The sequence below is a fragment of the Anas acuta genome, chromosome 1, assembly GCF_963932015.1.
Source record: "Anas acuta chromosome 1, bAnaAcu1.1, whole genome shotgun sequence".
In the NCBI taxonomy this organism is placed as follows: domain Eukaryota; kingdom Metazoa; phylum Chordata; class Aves; order Anseriformes; family Anatidae; genus Anas; species Anas acuta.
Genome location: NC_088979.1, coordinates 137,888,327 through 137,907,337, shown reverse-complemented (window position 1 = coordinate 137,907,337; position 19,011 = coordinate 137,888,327). Strand labels below are relative to the sequence as shown.

At 39.9% G+C, this 19,011-nt stretch overlaps 1 protein-coding gene across 3 annotated transcripts in view; it reads left to right on the top strand.

Annotated features, from left to right (window-relative positions):
• The first annotated feature begins 6,693 nt into the window (after positions 1 to 6,693).
• Positions 6,694 to 19,011, top strand: part of PIK3C2G (phosphatidylinositol-4-phosphate 3-kinase catalytic subunit type 2 gamma) — a 207,400-nt gene continuing 195,082 nt past the window's right edge. For all 3 annotated transcript variants that reach the window (XM_068659641.1, XM_068659652.1, XM_068659631.1), the window contains exons 1-3: positions 6,694 to 6,919; positions 10,274 to 11,020; positions 18,794 to 18,876. In XM_068659641.1, the coding sequence (XP_068515742.1) occupies positions 10,370 to 11,020; positions 18,794 to 18,876 (734 nt within the window). In that variant the 5' untranslated portion in view covers positions 6,694 to 6,919; positions 10,274 to 10,369. The remainder of the gene's footprint in view (positions 6,920 to 10,273; positions 11,021 to 18,793; positions 18,877 to 19,011) is intronic.

Sequence of the window (19,011 nt, the reverse complement as noted above, 5' to 3'; positions counted from 1 at the left end):
GTAAGTGCAAATGTTCAAGGGGTTTTATGGATGAGGTTTATTTTGATACCAAGATAAATCATGCATATATTCTCAAATTCCAGTATCAAGCTTTTTTCATGTCTGTTGACAGTAACATGCTGTGAGGCTAGGCTTCAAAGGAAGGGTGTGTTATATGGTACAACGTGATACCTTATTTTAGACCGTGTCCTGGAGGCCTGTGATGCAGCCTTCTGAGATGACACCTGAGCATCAGGTGTATTCAAATTTACTTGTTACTCTTTATTAAGCTCTCAGGCTGTAAGACTGACTTGCTCTCCTAGACATTCTGAGACTCTCCCTCTCTTGTCCTCCAGAAAACACCCAACCCTTAATGAAAACCTAAGTGATGGTGAGTTCTGTATTCATTTGCTTTTAGGCATACCCTAGGCTTGTGCTTGACCTGAACACTGCAGGCTTCCAGTCAGGTACCCTAGCTCAGAGTTTTGCATCAGCACAGCTCCCACACTGATGCTACCAGAACAGGTAGGAGCAGCCTAGTGTTCCCATGTTTAGAATCAAATTCATCCGGTTAATTCAGCTCTTCCTTGGGAAGTAGGGGAGATGGTTGTGCTGTTTGTGATGCATCATTTTGTAACAGGATCACTGTCTTCAGTCTAAAATTTCTTCTAAATGGAGGTTTCTGATTTTACAAATGAACCCTAAAGAGTGAAGTGAGCAAGGCATAACCAGTTGGAGCAGGGGTGACTTGGTGCTTACTGCAGAAACTATACCAAACCTCATCACTTCCTGGGTTTTCACTTTCCCCAGCAACTGTGGCGGAAAGTATCTACCTTCCTGTCTGCCTTTGTGTCATCAGTGCATGGTGGTTTTAGCTGTCTTGTAGGCCTAGGTGATGATGGATGATACTGCGTGTTTCTTTTATAGTAATTTCCCCTGCACTGACTTCCCATCCAAAAGTACTAGGAAATTGTTGTCAATGTGAGAACTATTAAACTCTTTGAATAAGTGATTTTCATAGGTTGTTGGATGGGTGGAACTGAGAAGACCTCTCTTGCTTTTCTCTCTCTTCATTTCCTAACCTAGTGCTTGCCAGACTAACTAAGTTCATTGTGAGATGGGAACCTGTCTCTGAAAGACACCGGCCATCTCTAGAGGCTGTTGTGCAAGGTAGAACTAGGGATACTAGCTCCTCTTCTGTTTTCCCCTGAGATACCCCAGCACAACTTTCCTCTTCTGCACTCCGCAGTGGGGCCTTGCAGCTCCCCTCTAACTGAACACAGATGCTCACCTGTGGTATGAAGCACCATGCTACTCACTCCTGACTCCTGTCTCAGCAGATTTGTTCCTGTACTGGAAAGGAAGACAGAGACAGGGCAACTGTAACAATAGGGGTTGGATCAGCCACCCAAAATAGTGCCAGATAGGACACAAACCTAAGTCATGGCTAATGCAGTGAGGTAAGTACCTGTGGCGTCAACAAGCAAAGTGCATGTTTACAGCTGCAGAACTGCTGTGGTGTGAATTTACTACTCATCCCCAGCGGACACACCTGATCTGTTCCATTATACAGGTCCTTTTGTTCATAAATACAGAAACATCTTTAGCAAAACCATGAACAGGCTAGCACAGGACCTGACACAGCAGAGAACAATCGCTACTGTAAGAATAATCTGTACAGGTAGTGCTGATGGGGAAAGTACTTTGCTCTGATAGATACATGAAGCTTGATTTTCAGCACTGAGAGCATCTCTTTGCCAGCCACTAATTTAAGGGCCTGTCCAACTGTGGTGGAGGGGTGCTGTGAGCTTAATTTCACATAGCAGTTTGCAGAAATATGTATTACTGCAGATAAGCAGTCCCTTTGCATTATTTATAAGGAAACTCAAGTAAATTATTGTTGGTTTTCATGCTGCAGGTAAAGTTTTAATGAAAACAATAATGAATGCTGTGCTGGCATGCATATGCAACCTAAGTATGCAGCCAAATTAGCTATCTAAGCAGATGCTTCATATCCTGAATTACCTATAAGGAATGCTGTTCAGTTGCTTTAAAATTGTATATACACTACTAATTTTTTGTAAAAGACATATTTTGTTGTTTCGGGTTTTTTTTTTTTTGTTTGTTTGTTTGTTTCAAATAAAATGTTTCAGTCATAGTGTCAGCAAGTATGACTATAAAACTAAAGCAGAAAGAAAGATGCAGGAAGCTACCTTTGTGCAAGAAAAGTTCAGGGAAAATTCAGAAATACTGCATTTTTAAAGATATTGCTGTACTGCAATATGGACATTATAGCAAATGTAAGAAAAGCATCCTCTCAGAAATGCAAATCAAGACAATGTTAATACTGTGCAAGTAAATTAGTGTTTTGACCTTAGATGTCTGTACTTTTGTGTTTAAACTATTACTTATTTTATTTGATAAAGACAATAGAGCATGTAACAGTCAGCTGTTATACTAGGCTTACAGTATGTATTAGCCTGTAGTATACTATGTAAGGGTTTATAATATAACACTTTAAAATTTTACTGGTTGACCTGAAAGTACTTTTGGCGTCATGGTCATGAATGCAAGGTATACAAGTGGGTCTTTATTACCATTGCCCTTTCCCTGTTTTGCAGACACTTTGGAGTTGAATTTAAACCCATAGTTAATTCTGGTTCTCCTCAATGTGATGATAATACTAACAGATTCCTGAGGCAGCATGGGATCAATTCTGCCAGGCTACAATAACAAAGTCACCTTGGCTCAGGTTCACCAGAGTGGCTGAGTTCTTCACTTTGGGGCTGTTCTGTACCCTCTTTCTGCTCCAGAAATCCTGTAGAGCCCCATGGCTGCAATGGGAAGGGGTCTTAAAAATGGTGATGAACCAGCTTGCTAAATTTTCCTTAGGAAAAAGCATGCTGAAGTACATAAGGAGCTTGTCTTAACAGTGTGCTAGTAACACAATACTATGTTTTTATATTTGTACAATGTATGATATGAACAATTTCTGGAAGGTCAACAAACCCTGTTGAATGCATTGCAATGACAAAGCCACTGAGCAGGCACACTGGATTGGGAAGGCAAAAAGAATAGCAGCAGCAAAATCGCAGGAGGTAAGAGAAATGGAAGAAAACAACACAAAGAGAAATTTAAAGAGTGGTATGAAAAAGAGCTTTGGGTTTAGGCACTCAGCTTTGGAAAGTTTGTCTCTTTCACCTGAAGTGTGTGGCTTTAGTTCTCCTTTTCTGAAGCATTTAAGTTCCTTTCTTGGGCCACTTAGTGTTTATTAGACTTTGATAGTCTAATAAATAATATGATATAATATATATATATATATAAATATATATATATTTATATATATATATAATATATATATTATATATATTATATATATAATATATATAATATATATATATATAATATATATATGATATATATTTATGATATGTTTTTGTCTATATATAAAAGCCTAATGTATGTATGTAAGCACATATACAGTATCTACACGTGTATGCATGCATATATAAATACATGCATGTAAACATACATACATGTATATGCATACATATATATGCCTATGTATTATATATCTCATGTATTTATATATATACACATATATAAAAATCATCCTAAATGTCTTATTTTAACTATGTTCTAAGATGGATGTGATGTGGCTGTTCTCCATTTTAGCACTCAATTTTCTCAGCAATTTGATTTTTGAAGCTGGAGTTGTTGCCCTCAGAAACAACTCTGGTAAAGCGTGTTGTTCCTTTTACAGTATCAAAGTACAAAGATGCTCAAATAAAAAGAGGGATTAAAATATGTAGTCTACATTCAGTAATGGCTAGCTTTCCAGTTGGTGTGTACAGACTGTAGGGATAGGTTTTTCACTACAAGGTATTTCAAAGCTCAGGAGGGTGTTGGTAACTCAGTAACTTTGTATGTAATGTGTAGGTGTCAGCAGAGCATGTAAAGGTTTCTATATAGTGTATAATAATATTCTATCTATTTCTCACAGAAAAGTGAAACTTTGCTTCCCTCCCCCTCTTTATTCTCTCCCTGTCATTTCCCTTGACTTATTCTATTTGAATAAATGAGAGTGAGAAGTGTTTTCAGAATTGAAAAGTCCTTTTTGCCCTTTACAACAAAAGTCTTCTTCACAGATCAATTATGTCATAATGACTCAACCACTATGTGGTGTTTGTTACAACTTTTATTTTCCTTGCCCAGAAGAATCTACCATGCTAGGTTTTACTAAACAGGTAAGGTATAGTCCATGCTCTGTGAACCTTCTAAGTGAGAAGGAAATACAAATCTGTAATGCAGCAAAGCAGATATTAACCACATCTTTTTGTTACCAGAATTCTTGTTCATCTTCTGTTTAAATAAATCTTGACATTTTTCACTTTTTTTTTTTGTTTCTTTGTTTGTTTGCTTGTTTTCACTAGCATATGGAAAAACCCTATTTTGTGTGTATAGCTTTGCTGATACCTTGCCATCACCTTGGTGCTGCAGTGCTTTGGAGGACTGGTCTAAGAGAAGTAATATCACACCATCTGCAAGCAGGGTATCAACAACCATGAATCTTGCTCATAAAGGGCATACTTCCGACAGGGGCCATATTTGTCAGTAATAATGATAGACATGATGACATCCCCTGCAGTCAGACATAAAGCTTAATTGCTGCTGTGCTTGCCACGGTGATCTCTGTTCCTTGCGTTACAGTTTCAGAAAAATGACAGTAGGTGGCACTGGAGAACAGTAACACGGGAGGTTGGATCTGTTACGAAATGGAACAGTCTCCTTACTGGCTCGATGTTTAGCCAGGTTTCTGTCCCTACAGACTGCTGAAACACTTTGCTGCATTCCCCTTAGAAACCTGCTATAGTCGAAGCCTCAAGGCTTCAAATGAAAGGGTGTGATTTGTGAAAGCTTCACACTGTGTGAAGCAAGACTGAGCAACAGCTTACTTAAGATGCTGTACATCTGGGGGTACGTAAGAGCAATTATTTTGCCAGCTCTTTACCTGCAGCTTTTTGTCAGACCTAGGTCATACACATGAGTTTATACATGGCTAAATCAACATATGATTCATCTTTAATTTTAGTGAGCTATAGGCTCCTGCCAGTTGGTGGAGCAGCAAGTGTATCTAACAGAAGAAAAGAAGACATACCAGGGAGTCTTCTTTTTCTTTTTTTTTTTTTTTTTTTTTTGTCTCTGGAGATGATGTACCAGAGGCCAGCAAAAGGGGGAGGGGGGGAGGGGGGGGAGAGGGAGATAATTCTTCAGAGTGCTAGGAGGAAATCAGGGTAGAAAGTGACTCAGCAGTTTTCTGCCTACTATTTTGATGGGAAACAGAAAACAAATAATTGCGAAAATGTTCAGGGTTTCCCAAGGAAAATCTTCATAAATTTCTTGTGGAAATCACCATGGGGAGAGGAGGACATGTCCCAGTTCATATTACACAAATAGCCTTCTGTGTTTGTTTGGGAATATGAGCTCTCCCCATGCATATTTCTTCTGTTTTCTCTACCCTCCTCCTTTTACTACATCCAGTCACTGTGAGATGAAGCAACATCACACAGTCACACTGCCATAAACTCTGAAATAGCAGCTCCTAAAATTGGTGTGATCCTGTCTCTCAGGATCGCTTCAAAGTAATCACTGGTAACAACTACAGTGCAGTATAAATGCCACCAAATAGTTTGTGTAGCAAACTATTGTGACATTTTTTAAGGGTTGGAGAATATATGAGAAGAAAAACATTACCTTTCACCAACTGAAATAAGTTTTGTCCTTGGCTAACTGCTTTTAAATTGCAATGACATCACTGACAGCTTTTGTGGTACTTTGAAGGGCAGAGTTTTCCCAAGAACACTTTATCAAATTATTACTTCATTCAGTTTATCAGATACAAGATATCTATAATTAATTATTAACTTTCAGTGCTTTATCCTAGTCTGTTCAGTCTTGCCATACAGCATTTTATAACTGAAATAGTCATGTTTACACTGACTACCTCACCATTTTTGAGGGTATTTTCCTGCTTGTAACAACTGTGGAGTAGATTAGGATTGGGATTTTTTGTGAGTTTTGAATAGCTACCTCAGCATGGCAATTTATACCTTTTTAAGGAAAGGTATGAAGCTTTGAGGCAGATCATCCCTGAGGGAACTCCTTCCATTTTGTGCCTGGAGCAGCCTCTGCTGCTTCTTTTAGTGGTAGAGGGTCCTGGGCTCCTTGAGGACTAGGAATATGTTCATAACCAGTGTTGTATTTTTACTTCAGGCCCTATTTAGAGGGACAAAGCCATCATCAGTCTGTGGCCAATATCCCACCTTAAGGATCTTCCCCTTTAGACTGTCCCAGCTCTCAGAGTGAGGAGCCAAATGTGGAGAACCTGTCTGCCAGACAGTATTTGTACCTTCCCTTTCTCCTGTGAGCAAAGCACTCATTTCAGAGCTCTCACCACCAGTGGCAAATAGAAGCTGCATGAAGATGAAGTAGAGTAAAATTTCTGAATCCTGTTGTAATGCAGAAGTCATTCTGAGGCAAATCTTTCCAAGCCTTTCACATGAAGTTGTCTTGTTATTTTAAGCACATTTGATACTTGTACTTTAAGCGTGAGATCATCTACCACCATGAGAAAGAGAGAGAGAGAGAGAGAGAGAGGGAGGGAGGGAGGGAGGGAGGGAGAGAGGGAGGGAGTAGGATTCTCAAATAATGAGAGACAACAGATAAGATGATTCCTTTTTATTGTTACTGCTGTTTGAAATTTCCCTGAAGGAAGAGGTGGGAAAGAATCATACCTTTAGTAAACCAGTTAAACAGGAAGGGAAGCTTCTGACGACTAAGTTACACCCCCTTCGTGTTGAAAGCATATAGGTCATCTGAATGTGTCTGTGAACAGGAAGAAATAGGAGACTATATCCTTCTAACAAATTGTGTGTTTCAGGTAAGAGGTTGCAACATATATTCTTACTGCTTAGCACTAGCCCAGTATTGCACTTCTGGGATCCGATGAAAAGAGAAAATTGAGCCTACAGTGCACAAAGCTTTTATGCTAGTATGTACGTGCATGCTGAAGTAAGGGAAGTATTTCTGTGTGTTTAGCCAGAAGCTACAATGTCGGGAGCATTGTGTAATGATGTCTGCTCCCTTGGTTTGTAATGACTACTTTACAGAATTTTGAGGAATTTTCCCTTAAAGCCCCAGATCCCAGAATTATACGATTATGTGAAAGCATGGGCTGTCATTTGAAGAGAAAATGAAGTCTTCATAATTGCATGGAAAAATAATGAAAATCTCCAAAATGTGAATTCAGAAACCCTAAAAAGTAAACTTTAAAACAACAACAAAACTCACAGTATAAATTAATAAGTAATTTATAAATAAGTAAATAAGTAAGGGAAGTATTTCTGTGTGTTTAGCCAGAAGCTACAATGTCGGGAGCATTGTGTAATGATGTCTGCTCCCTTGGTTTGTAATGACTACTTTACAGAATTTTGAGGAATTTTCCCTTAAAGCCCCAGATCCCAGAATTATACGATTATGTGAAAGCATGGGCTGTCATTTGAAGAGAAAATGAAGTCTTCATAATTGCATGGAAAAATAATGAAAATCTCCAAAATGTGAATTCAGAAACCCTAAAAAGTAAACTTTAAAACAACAACAAAACTCACAGTATAAATTTTGCTTCATTAGTGATTTCTGAAAATTCAGTGTTGTCAACACGCTTTGCATGATTTGGATACAGTAATAGTGGCTGGCAAAAAGCCAAACCGTTTCCTGAAGTTGGGTGTTGCTTTGAAAAGGATCAGTCTAATTTCAGAGCCTAATCTTACTAAACCAAAGAGCAGGTGAGACTTAAACCACTGGGAATTACAGCATGACATGCCAAGTTTCCAGTCTAAATGGTTAGCTTTAAATGTGTGTCCATATAAAGTAGACACGGTTCTACAAACAGTGCTGTATGTGTCTGCTCCCTGAGGTCCTCCCCTTGCAGTGGTCAGGGCTGGAAGAGGGAGCCTGGTGCATAGTGCAGACTCCTAATTTCTCACGGCCCCTCTGCCCACTGAGAAGAACAGGGCAGCAGACTATGGAGATGGCCCTTCTAGCACTATATCTAACTTGCCTGCATTTAAAGATGGCTAAGAAAGCAGTACTTCTCCTGAACAGTATGGAGAGTACAGGAAATAAGCAGTCATACGCAGGTAGATGGAGGTGTGATGTGTGTTTATTTAGCTGTCTCAGAAACAGCTAAATACTGGGATACTATACATAAAAGCTGTAGTGGTGTAAGAAACAGGGTTAGCTATTAGCTATTTATGTATTATTATAAATGGAACTTGTATGAAATGTCAAGAAAATATTTTTGAAACAGTTAAAAGGGAGTAAAAAGCATTGTATTGTCTGTGCCTCTACTACAGTGTTACAGGTAGCCAAACTTTATTAAGGAATGTAGGACTGGAGGGAGAGGTCATTGTTTTATTTTTTATTTTTCCTTAAACGCAATTTTCTAGGGAAAGAAAAAAAGAAAGAAAAAAAAAAAAGAAAAAAAAAAAGAAAAAAAAAGGAATAAAAGAAGTTATCTGTGATTGCTGTGATTTCATGGATGCATCTTCTTTCTTGTCATCTTTCTTTTGTTCAACAGCTGTAGAAAGGGGAAGAAGAGAGGAAGCTGCAAAAGACGGCAATTGTTACTTCTGTGCTTATTAAAATATTTCTGGGGAAAAAAAAATGTCATCTGAATCTAAAAGTATAATTCATGATTCACTGTGACAGAAATGGCAGGGACTAGGCTCGTAATTGAAGTCCATGGTGTAGATCCCCATTCAGTGTGGTCATTTTGGTTTTCTGGCTTAGTGAAACTTCATAAATAAATATATATTTTTTGCCCCCAGCACAATTAGAGCAAAGTAAACCAAGCTACATAACATGGAATCACTAAGCTCAGTGCCTGAAAGAGTTGTTTCAACCTCTAACTTGGAGATTTCATTTCAGCCTATTTAACTTTTCATTTCTCTTTTTGTTCTTGACTGTAGGTGACAGGAACCTATGCCACCTAGAGTTTGACTTCAAATAAAACAAAAATAAATAAAGTTATGATGAATACCTTCTGCTGTAATACAGGTTTTCATTGCAAGGCAGCATTATCTAAGCTAATATAGTGTAGATCTTGGGGACATATTGGAAAAGTAATTTGTGGTGCTGAGCTTTAACAATATCTGAGTGCACTTTCCATCTTGGTAGTGTTTTTTTACTGCTAGGGAATATATTTTTTATTGAATTATTAAATCAGATGTTTCTATTTCTTTTGTGTAATAAAGTACCCAGCACAACTGTGTACTTTATGTGGTATTGCTATTCCATGCCATTTGTATTTTAGGCTACTTCTGTATCAGTAAATAAAACAGGCCGTATCCTTAAAGGCAAGTAGCACAGAATAATTTGGATTTTAGAAGTAAACTCTCTTCCTAAAAAAAAAAAGTCTCCAATACACGCTGCTAATCTGAAGTATAGGACTAGTTGGCACATCCCAAAATCAGATCAGGAAGTTTGCTGATAACAGTGTGAATGATGAACTATTGCAGAAAACTTATGTCTTGGCCTTTTAATTTAGTAACAAAAATACAACCTCGGGATTTTCAGACACATTTGTTTTGAAAAAAGAAAAAAAAAGATTTATTTATAAATATATATATTTCATTTATATATGCCATATACAAGCTTTTGGGGTGTAGCATTTGGAATATTAGTTGGAGATCCAAGTCTTCTATATTTCACCCTTGTTCTTTCACTTGCTAAACTTCTGTCACCTGATTACACCAGGATAAAAAGTGTTAGAATATGAATAAATTGTAGAGTCACAAAAAAGAGAGAAGTATATGAACGAAACTGCCATTAAAGTGGCCATTAATATGAATATTTCCTACCCTCTTGTTTTAGATTCCTGCCTATGGTGTGGTATACAAGTATAAAACAACAGACATTTTATTTAATATTTGTCAGAATTAGTATTTTAGATCAGTTGTTCCAGGCATCCTGTTGATATTATTTATGAGTCCAGGAAATAAAAAAATTAAATTAATTTTAAGGGCACCTGGAAATGAGGATCAAGAAAAAGAGTACTCATGCTCTGGATGAATAAAATCTTCACACTCTTTGGAGAAACCACTATATTTATTTATTTATTTATTTATCTATCTATTTATTTATATTTATATATATATATGCAAGTATACAGCTTTTTTTTTATAACAGATCTTTTTGTTTGTTTGTTTAACTTTTATTCTATGCTTTATTTCAGTGGGGGTATGTAGCTTCAGTTATGAACAATACTCTTTTGACCCTGGAAATATTGTAAAAGTTCTTTGAGGAATAAGACTGAAGACAAAAATCAGCTATGGCATATTTTGGAAGGGTTCCTTTCTTATATGATGAATATCATGAAGGACACACTGGGGACCAAGCACCTTATCCAGTGTACCATTCTGATTCTAATGGAGACATCCACCTAGGATTTGATCAAATAGCTGATGAAGTCAGCAATGAATTTTTTTTTTATGGTTCATCACATTCACATCATCATGAAGAACATTTATTCACATCAGACAACTTTGGTCTGAATGTGCCAGAGAAGCATTTCTGTGGTCAGCCTCCAGTTGCTTATGATGAAGTTCACCCTGCAAATCCAGTATCTCATTGGCAACAAGGCACAGTGTCACCAGCGATTGGTTTCAAGTCTTCTTTACTGTCTGATGACAGAAACTTCTCTCTGGTGGATTCCTACCCTTACAGTCAAGAGAGAGAAATCTTCAGAGGGAATCATGTAACTACAGTCCCAAATGCGTTTGATTCAAATGTGGAGAGAGGCAACACACATTTTCAGATAGGTTTTGACGATGTAGATGCTCAACGTCCTGTTTTCTTAGACAACTACCCATTTGCACAAATGAGAGAAGAAAGCAGAAATGGGGAGGGTTATTTAATCAACAGTTCCAATAGATACAGCATAGGACCTACTTGGCCCAGCAGCTCTGGACATGACAGAGAGGTATGTACATTTTCTGACATTAAGTGTTTAAAGTTCTTGATCTTTATTGCCTGTGTCCTTGAACTTTGCATATTCACTCATACTGATGCAGCATGTATTAGAAACACTTCATTTTAACACCTGGTGAAAAAGAAAACAATTTATGCTTTGAGGGAAGAAAAAGCGTTTAGTCCTGTAGAGAGCTTTTGTCATCTGTGTTACACTTCAGCTGGCCAAAGGTAAATGTGAGACTTCTTATTCAGTTCTAATTTGGTCTTCATTACTTCCTAAAATAGAGATGCAGGGAAGTCTCAAGTATATTTTCTAATAATTGTGTAACTTTTGAATTCTTGGCAGTCAGAATTTCCCACAGTGTTTACAAGGAGGATGCACTCAAACAAACAGTACAGAAGGAGAAGTGCCACCAAAAACCTCATCCCTAGATATGGGGAAGGCGGACTTCAGGCTGCTCGGGGAACTAGTCAGCAAGGTCCCCTGGGAAGCTGCTCTTGAAGGCCTTGATGTCCACCAGTGCTGGTCATTCTTTAAGCGATGCCTCCTAGAAGCACAAGAACAGGCAGTTCCTAAATATCGCAAGTCAGGCAGGCGTGGCAGGAGGCCGGCGTGGCTGACCAGGAACATTCTGATGGAGATTAGGCAGAAACAGAGAGTGTTTCGCTACTGGAAGGAAGGCCAGGTGACATGGAAAGAATACAGGGATGCTGTTCGTGTTTGTAGGAAGAAAATTTGTGTGGCTAAAGCACACCTAGAGTTGAAGCTGGCTGTGTCTGTGAGAGAAAATAAAAAGGGTTTTTTTAGATATGCGAATGGAAAAAGGAGAACTAAAGAATACATAGGGCCGCTCCTTGATAGGGAAGGTCTCCTCACAGACAATGACATAGGCAAAGCAGAGACGCTTAACGCCTTCTTTGCCTCTGTCTTCAATGCCGATGATGGGCTTCGGGACCCAGGGTGCCCTGAGCTGGAGGACCGGGACTGTGGGGATGACAAACTCCCAACCGACCCTGAACGTGTGCGGGATTTGCTACTCCACCTGGATCCCTACAAGTCCATGGGTCCGGATGGGATTCATCCCCGGGTGCTGAAGGAGCTGGCGGATGTCATCGCGGAACCTCTCTCAATTATTTTTCAACGATCCTGGGAGTCTGGAGAGGTCCCGGTAGACTGGAAGCTGGCAAATGTTGTGCCGATTTTCAAGAAGGGTCAGAAAGAAGACCCTAGCAATTACAGGCCTGTCAGTCTCACGTCAGTGCCTGGTAAAATCATGGAGAAGATGGTTCTCGAACTTATTGAGGCGCACCTGGGGGACAAAGCAGTCATTGGTCCCAGCCAGCATGGGTTTGTGAAGGGTAGGTCCTGCCTAACTAACCTGATTTCCTTTTATGATAAGATCACCCGTATGGTGGACCAAGGGAAACCAGCTGATGTGATTTTTTTGGACTTCAGCAAGGCTTTTGACATGGTTTCCCATAGGATCCTACTGGACAAAATGTCCACCATACAGCTAAATAAAAACATCATACGATGGGTGAGCAATTGGCTAACGGGCAGGGCCCAAAGGGTTATGGTGAATGGGGCTGCGTCAGGCTGGCAGGCGGTCACCAGTGGGGTCCCTCAAGGCTCCATTTTAGGGCCGGTACTTTTCAATATTTTTATAAACGATCTGGATGTAGGAATAGAAGGTATTTTGAGCAAGTTTGCTGATGACACCAAACTTGGAGGAGTTGTGGACTCTGTTGAGGGTGGAAAGGCCTTGCAGAGGGATCTGGATAGGTTGGAGAGCTGGGCGATCACCAACCGCATGAAGTTCAATAAGAGCAAGTGCCGGGTCCTGCACCTGGGACGGGGAAACCCCGGCTGCACGTACAGACTGGGCGATGAGACGCTGGAGAGCAGCCTAGAAGAGAGGGATCTGGGGGTCGTGGTAGACAGCAAGTTGAATATGAGCCAGCAGTGTGCCCTGGCAGCCAGGAGGGCCAACCGTGTCCTGGGGTGCATCAAGCACGGCATCGCTAGTAGGTCGAGGGAGGTGATTGTCCCGCTCTACTCTGCGCTGGTGCGGCCTCACCTCGAGTACTGTGTGCAGTTCTGGGCACCACAGTATAAAAAGGACATGAAACTGTTGGAGAGTGTCCAGAGGAGGGCTACGAAGATGGTGAAAGGCCTGGAGGGGAAGACGTACGAGGAACGGCTGAGGGCACTGGGCCTGTTCAGCCTGGAGAAGAGGAGGCTGAGGGGAGACCTCATCGCAGTCTACAACTTCCTCGTAAGGGGGTGTCGAGAGGCAGGAGACCTTTTCTCCATTAACACCAGTGACAGGACCCGTGGGAACGGGGTTAAGCTGAGGCAGGGGAAGTTTAGGCTTGACATCAGGAGGGGGTTCTTCACAGAGAGAGTGGTTGCACACTGGAACAGGCTCCCCAGGGAAGTGGTCACTGCACCGAGCCTGACTGAATTTAAGAAGAGATTGGACTGTGCACTTAGTCACATGGTCTGAACTTTTGGGTAGACCTGTGCGGTGTCAAGAGTTGGACTTGATGATCCTTAAGGGTCCCTTCCAACGCAGGATATTCTATGATTCTATGATTCTATGATTATTCAAGAGATTTTTATGCAGCATGAAAAACTCTGAGCATCTTCTTCCTTTGATTGTAATATCAGAGGAGAACCCAGCAGACCATAAAAAATAACTTCTGAAGGGAAGACACCTACTCTGTCTAGCTAATGAGAATTTTATACTTGTAGAATCTGTGTCCTACCTGTTTTATGTTTCACACAATTTATACTGAGTCAACACATTTCTGCAATCTACCTATTAAAAACAGACTTCATTTCATTTTAAAGTAATACCTCTAGTTCCTCACCTGGTATAAAATGAAGTATCTCCACTAACTCTAATGGAAACTTGCCATTTTACACCAGAAGAGAATCTAGATTGTGGTCTAGAATTCATCAGTATTTCAAAATATAATCTGTAATCTGCTTTTGCACCCTTAGAATTATTTGGCTCATTGAGCCATAAAACTACCACAGAGGGATGAGTACAGAAAAGTGAAGTAAGATGTGTTTGAAAGAGAGAGAATAAATCTGTATAACCTGATATGAAACCTGAGACTCAAAATAACAATATATTTTGATGAATACATTTTTCAGTTGAGCCAGATTGTCTGTCTAGTTTGACTGATCTATCCTGATCCTGAGAGATGAGACAAAGTATGTCCTGCCTTCACCATGTGCTGCATATGCTTATATATGTATGTGTGTGTATAATTGTTTTCCAAAAGAATATACATCTACTATAACCGTGGAAGCTGGTCCCTGTGGCACTCAGCCTTTACTTGTCTTTCTGAAGCAAATTATTTTTTTTCCCTCCTTCTATCAGGTGTTCATAGCTCTATTCGTGGCTCTGCTGCTTTTAATAATGATGTCTTCTGGGACTCCCGTGACTCTCTGATGTTGTATCTCTCCTCATTTTCCTTCTTTCAAAATCCTGACATAGAGAAGGAAAAATAAAATGATAAATCCTCCCTTTCCTCTAGTCCTTGTTAGCATTCTGAATCATTATAGGAATCCTGAAATAGCCTACAGGATACATTAGCACCATGAATATTAAAAGACAGTTTAGGTTCACCTTATGCTTTTAATTCCCAGTGATCACAGTATCATAAAGCAAAGGGGAAGAGACATTAGATTGACTTGTTTCTCTTTCTGTGAATAGGGAGAACTACAGAAGTAAACATATGTCGTCCTAGAGAGATGGGGAGTGTGTGTGTGTATGTTGGGGGAGGGGAAAAGGGGGAGTATCTGAGGATAGGAACTCTTAACAGTAATCCTAGACACCACATTTTGGAGTTCAGTGATGAATACAGGAAGTAGGAGTAGAAGATTATGGGTGGAGAGACAAAGGTCTGTTTGCGTTTGTTTGTTTTTGTTTGTTTTTTTTGCTTGTTTTCTATTTACAATAGGAAAACCAAAGCATTCTTGACATCACGATAAAAAGAACAAGACTTCTCAGGAGAAAAGTATAAAATAGTGGGATTCAAACAAGCAGGAAGAGATTAAATTGTGGTATGGGACGAAGAGGCGCTAGAGGAATCAGGCATATAAGAACAGGCACAATTACTTCTAAAGGAGTAGGAGAGAATTATCGGGGAGGGAAGAGGAAAGAGAGAAGTGAGTCAAGGGCGACTACAATTGAATGTGTGGGAGGATTTGATTAAGTCAGGGAAGTGTTTGAGCTGTTTAGCTAGAAGAGGAAGAAATGGGAAAGAGGAGAGAATTGATTTGTAGCAGAAAAATCAGTGTGGTCACAGGAATTCTTTCAGAGAGAAGCAACCATATCAGGACAGAAAGAGAGCCAAGGCAAGGGGCTGGCAACTGAACCTTGAGATGGTAAGAAAGAGAAAGTAGGTGAAAAAAGCAAAAAAAAAAATGAGAGAGGAAAGTGTAAAAAAGTCTGGGAAGAGGAAAACCGTTGCTACTGCTCTGGGAACTTCAGAGAGGATAAGAATGGGTGCAGAGGAACAGGGTAAATGCTGAGTAAGACTGTCAGAATGGTGGCAAAGTGGAGCACCACAATTTGTTCACAGAAAGTGAATGAGTACAGTTCGGATCTGTGAAGTCCAGGACATGTGAATGATGTATTTGAATAATACATGTAGGAATTGAGAACTAGGGCTGAGGATGGACCTGAAATGGAAAGGATGCTGAAACATGGAGTTTAGTATTGAGATAGGTTATAAGTACACAAGCTGAAATATTCATACTACTGAAATTTTACTACTAATCTGACCCTTAGCTCTTGGATGCAGTTGTATGGCCTTAGTTTTTTTTTGTTGTTGTTGTTTGTTTGTTTGTTTTAATGCATGTTATTTGAAATATGTCCTATGTAATAAAGCCATCATTAATTTTCTGTGGCCCTGTCACCACTAAGATGTTCAAAAACAACGAAGAAATTGTTTTTATATATTCTCTGTGAGAAGATATTTTATTTTTTTCCATACTAGAAAGAAAGCAAAAAGGACAACATTGAAAGTATCCCGTAGATTTGGCCACTTAAGTTATTTAGTATCTAATGTTTACAGGATAACTAGCAATGCTCATTTCATGGAAGTCCAGCCATCAGACCAAACTTCATGATTTCAGTTTGGGGACTTCAGAAATGAGGAGTGCACGCACAATTAGTGTTCGTGTTTAGGAAGGATGGTTCAGGTGACTTGACTAGCATGATGTTAGAAATCTATGGATGAGTGAAAAGTAAGATCCCAGTTCTCCAGGGATGCACTCTGTTACTTTATCCCTGTTATCATCAGTTCTCTTGATCTGCAATTACCTGTTCGTTCACTGTACACTTTCAGATCTCTGCATTGAGTGGAGACCAGAGTCCTATGGAAAAATAATATGATCATATGTGATGGTTTTACTCAGGTGGGCAGACAAGCTCCACCACAACCACTCTCTCACTCCCACCCTCCTCAAAGAGGAAGGGGGAGAAAATATAACACAAAGAGCTCGAGGCTTGAGATGAGAATGATTTATTTAAAGGGAAAGAGAATGGGGAGAAAAAGAAACAAAAAGAACAATAAGGCTGCACAGAAGCACAGAGAGAAAGAACGAAAGAAAAAAAAAAGTTGTTCTCTACTTCCCATCAACAAGAGATGTTTGGCCACGTCCTGGGAAGCAGGGCCTCAAAATGCGTAGCAGTTGTTAGGAGGACAGCACCCCCCCCTACAAGAGCTCCTCTTTTTATTGCTGAGTGTGACATCAGGTGTTATGGAATATCCTTCTGGTTGGTTTAGGTCAGCTGCCCTAGTGATGTCCCTTCCCCATCACTTGCCCATCCCCAGCCTGCTGTCTCCTGGGGGCTTGGAAGGAGTCCTGATGCTGTGCCAGTACTATGCAGCAATACACACCACACTGGAGTGATATCAGTGCTTTTCTAGCTACGAGTGCAGAGCACAGCACTGTGTGGGCTGCTGCAGGGAAAGGTGACTCCATCCCAGACAGACCCAACACATCATGTAATTAATATGATCCCTTTATATGCAATGGGAAGAAATTAAAGTTTCTGGACACTGAAAACAGAAATGACAAAAATAAATTTCTTTTACCTCTCACCCACGATTCGTCAGTGGTAACTTGTACAAGTTTCACACTGATGGCTAGCTAAACTCTACTACAACTGCTCTCTCAGTCTCCCTCCTTGAAGGAAGAGGGGGAGAAACTACAATGAAAAAGGGCTCAAGGGTTGAAATAAAGACAGGGAAGATTGCTCACCAATTACTGTCACAGGCAAAACAAGCTCCTTTCTCCCAGGTGCTACTATGCAGGTTTTTTGTTTGTTTGTTTGTTTGTTGTTGTTGGTGGTGGTGGTGGTGTTGCTGTTTGTTTGTTTTTCCCTTTCTTAAATCTGCTCTCCCAGAGGCCCAACCAGCACCTCTCCCTGACTCTGGCCAGCAGTCTTTTTGGAGCTGGCTGAAGCTGCTGGGCTCTGCTCACAGAGGCTACCCCTGCAGCCCCCCTGCTACCAAAACCTTGCCACATAAACCCAATACAGAACTATGTGTCTGTATATACCTTTGCCCCAAGAACTGATTTGAGTTAGTTAGCAATGGTATATCATTCCCTCTGTGTAGACTACTGCTAGTCAACACAGGATATGCTTGCCTTTAGGATTCACTCAGAAATGTTGCCAGCAAAGGTACAGAGAGGAAGAGAGCTTCTGTTTTCACTTCTGTCTCCTGCAGGAGAGCGTCAGGATGGTTAATGTGGTTAACAGGACTCATTGTATCTAATATTTTCAAGACTGACAGCACCTATTAAGGGTTTGTAACTTCTGAGCATTCAGTTCTGTAGCTGTGGTCTCCTCACTAGTCAGCTCCCCATAGGTCTTTCCTATTTTATACTCAGCCCATTTTTAACTGTAATTAAAATTTTCCCAGCCTGCACTTTTTCAGGCATATTGTACTTCCTTCTCCAGAAGAAGAAAAAAAAAAAAGGAGGGGGGGGGGAAGGGTGTAATTGTAAGGTTTTATAAATTAATAATAACTATATAATTTTGTATAATTCATTGATGTTATTAAAATGAGAAAATACATCTTTCACTATATCTGTTTCTACTTCTGTGCCATGGCATTAGTTGCTTCTCTTTCTGAAGGGGTTTAAAGGTTGATGTCTTTGCTGAGCCTTGAGTCCATATGTCTGTATGTACAACAGTAGGAGGGGCATGCAGATGTAGCACTCTCCTGGGGGTTATGTTCTAATGGAAGGGTAGTACAGCAAGCACACAAGGGGATACTTCCACCCAAAAAAAAAGCAGCTCAGACCAACTTCAGGGAAAGCATCAGGGGATTTTTCATCTTCAGAAAGAATACACTAGCTTCCTGTCTTTCTTGGGGACTTACCTGAAACGTTTATAGAGCTTGATGAAATCCTGAGCTTCCATTAGGGGCAGAAAGACAGAAAAAGAATTAAAATTCACATCAGCATAAGCTTTATTTTAAGTCTTGGAAATCTTTATTTTCTTCAAGGAAGAAAAAAAATCATTAAAACCTGGGCAGCTGATGCTTTGTGACTTTCTGTTTTATCTCTGAAAACATTAAAAGTGCAGTCAAATGGTGTTATTTGTGTTTATTTGGCACTCCACTAAATCAGGCAAGGGATGATAAGATACAAAACTTCATTCTCATGGAACCAAATGCAAGTTTAGTCTTACATTCCTTATGTGTATGTTGTCTAAATAATTGTCTTTTGGTCTCCTTTTGGTATTTTTAGGTTACAGGTTGGTCTATCCAGCTGGTTGAAGCAAATCAAGGGAGTAATGAAAACACGGTTGCTTTTTGCAATGCAGTGGAGGAGTAAGTATAGAAAAAAAAATTATTCAGCCAACTGTGACATTTCACTTATTTATATTAATTGGATTGGTTAGCCCTTCATTCCTGAACAGTGTCTTAATTCTGGTATCAGCTTAAATGCAGGAACACTGCTAATTT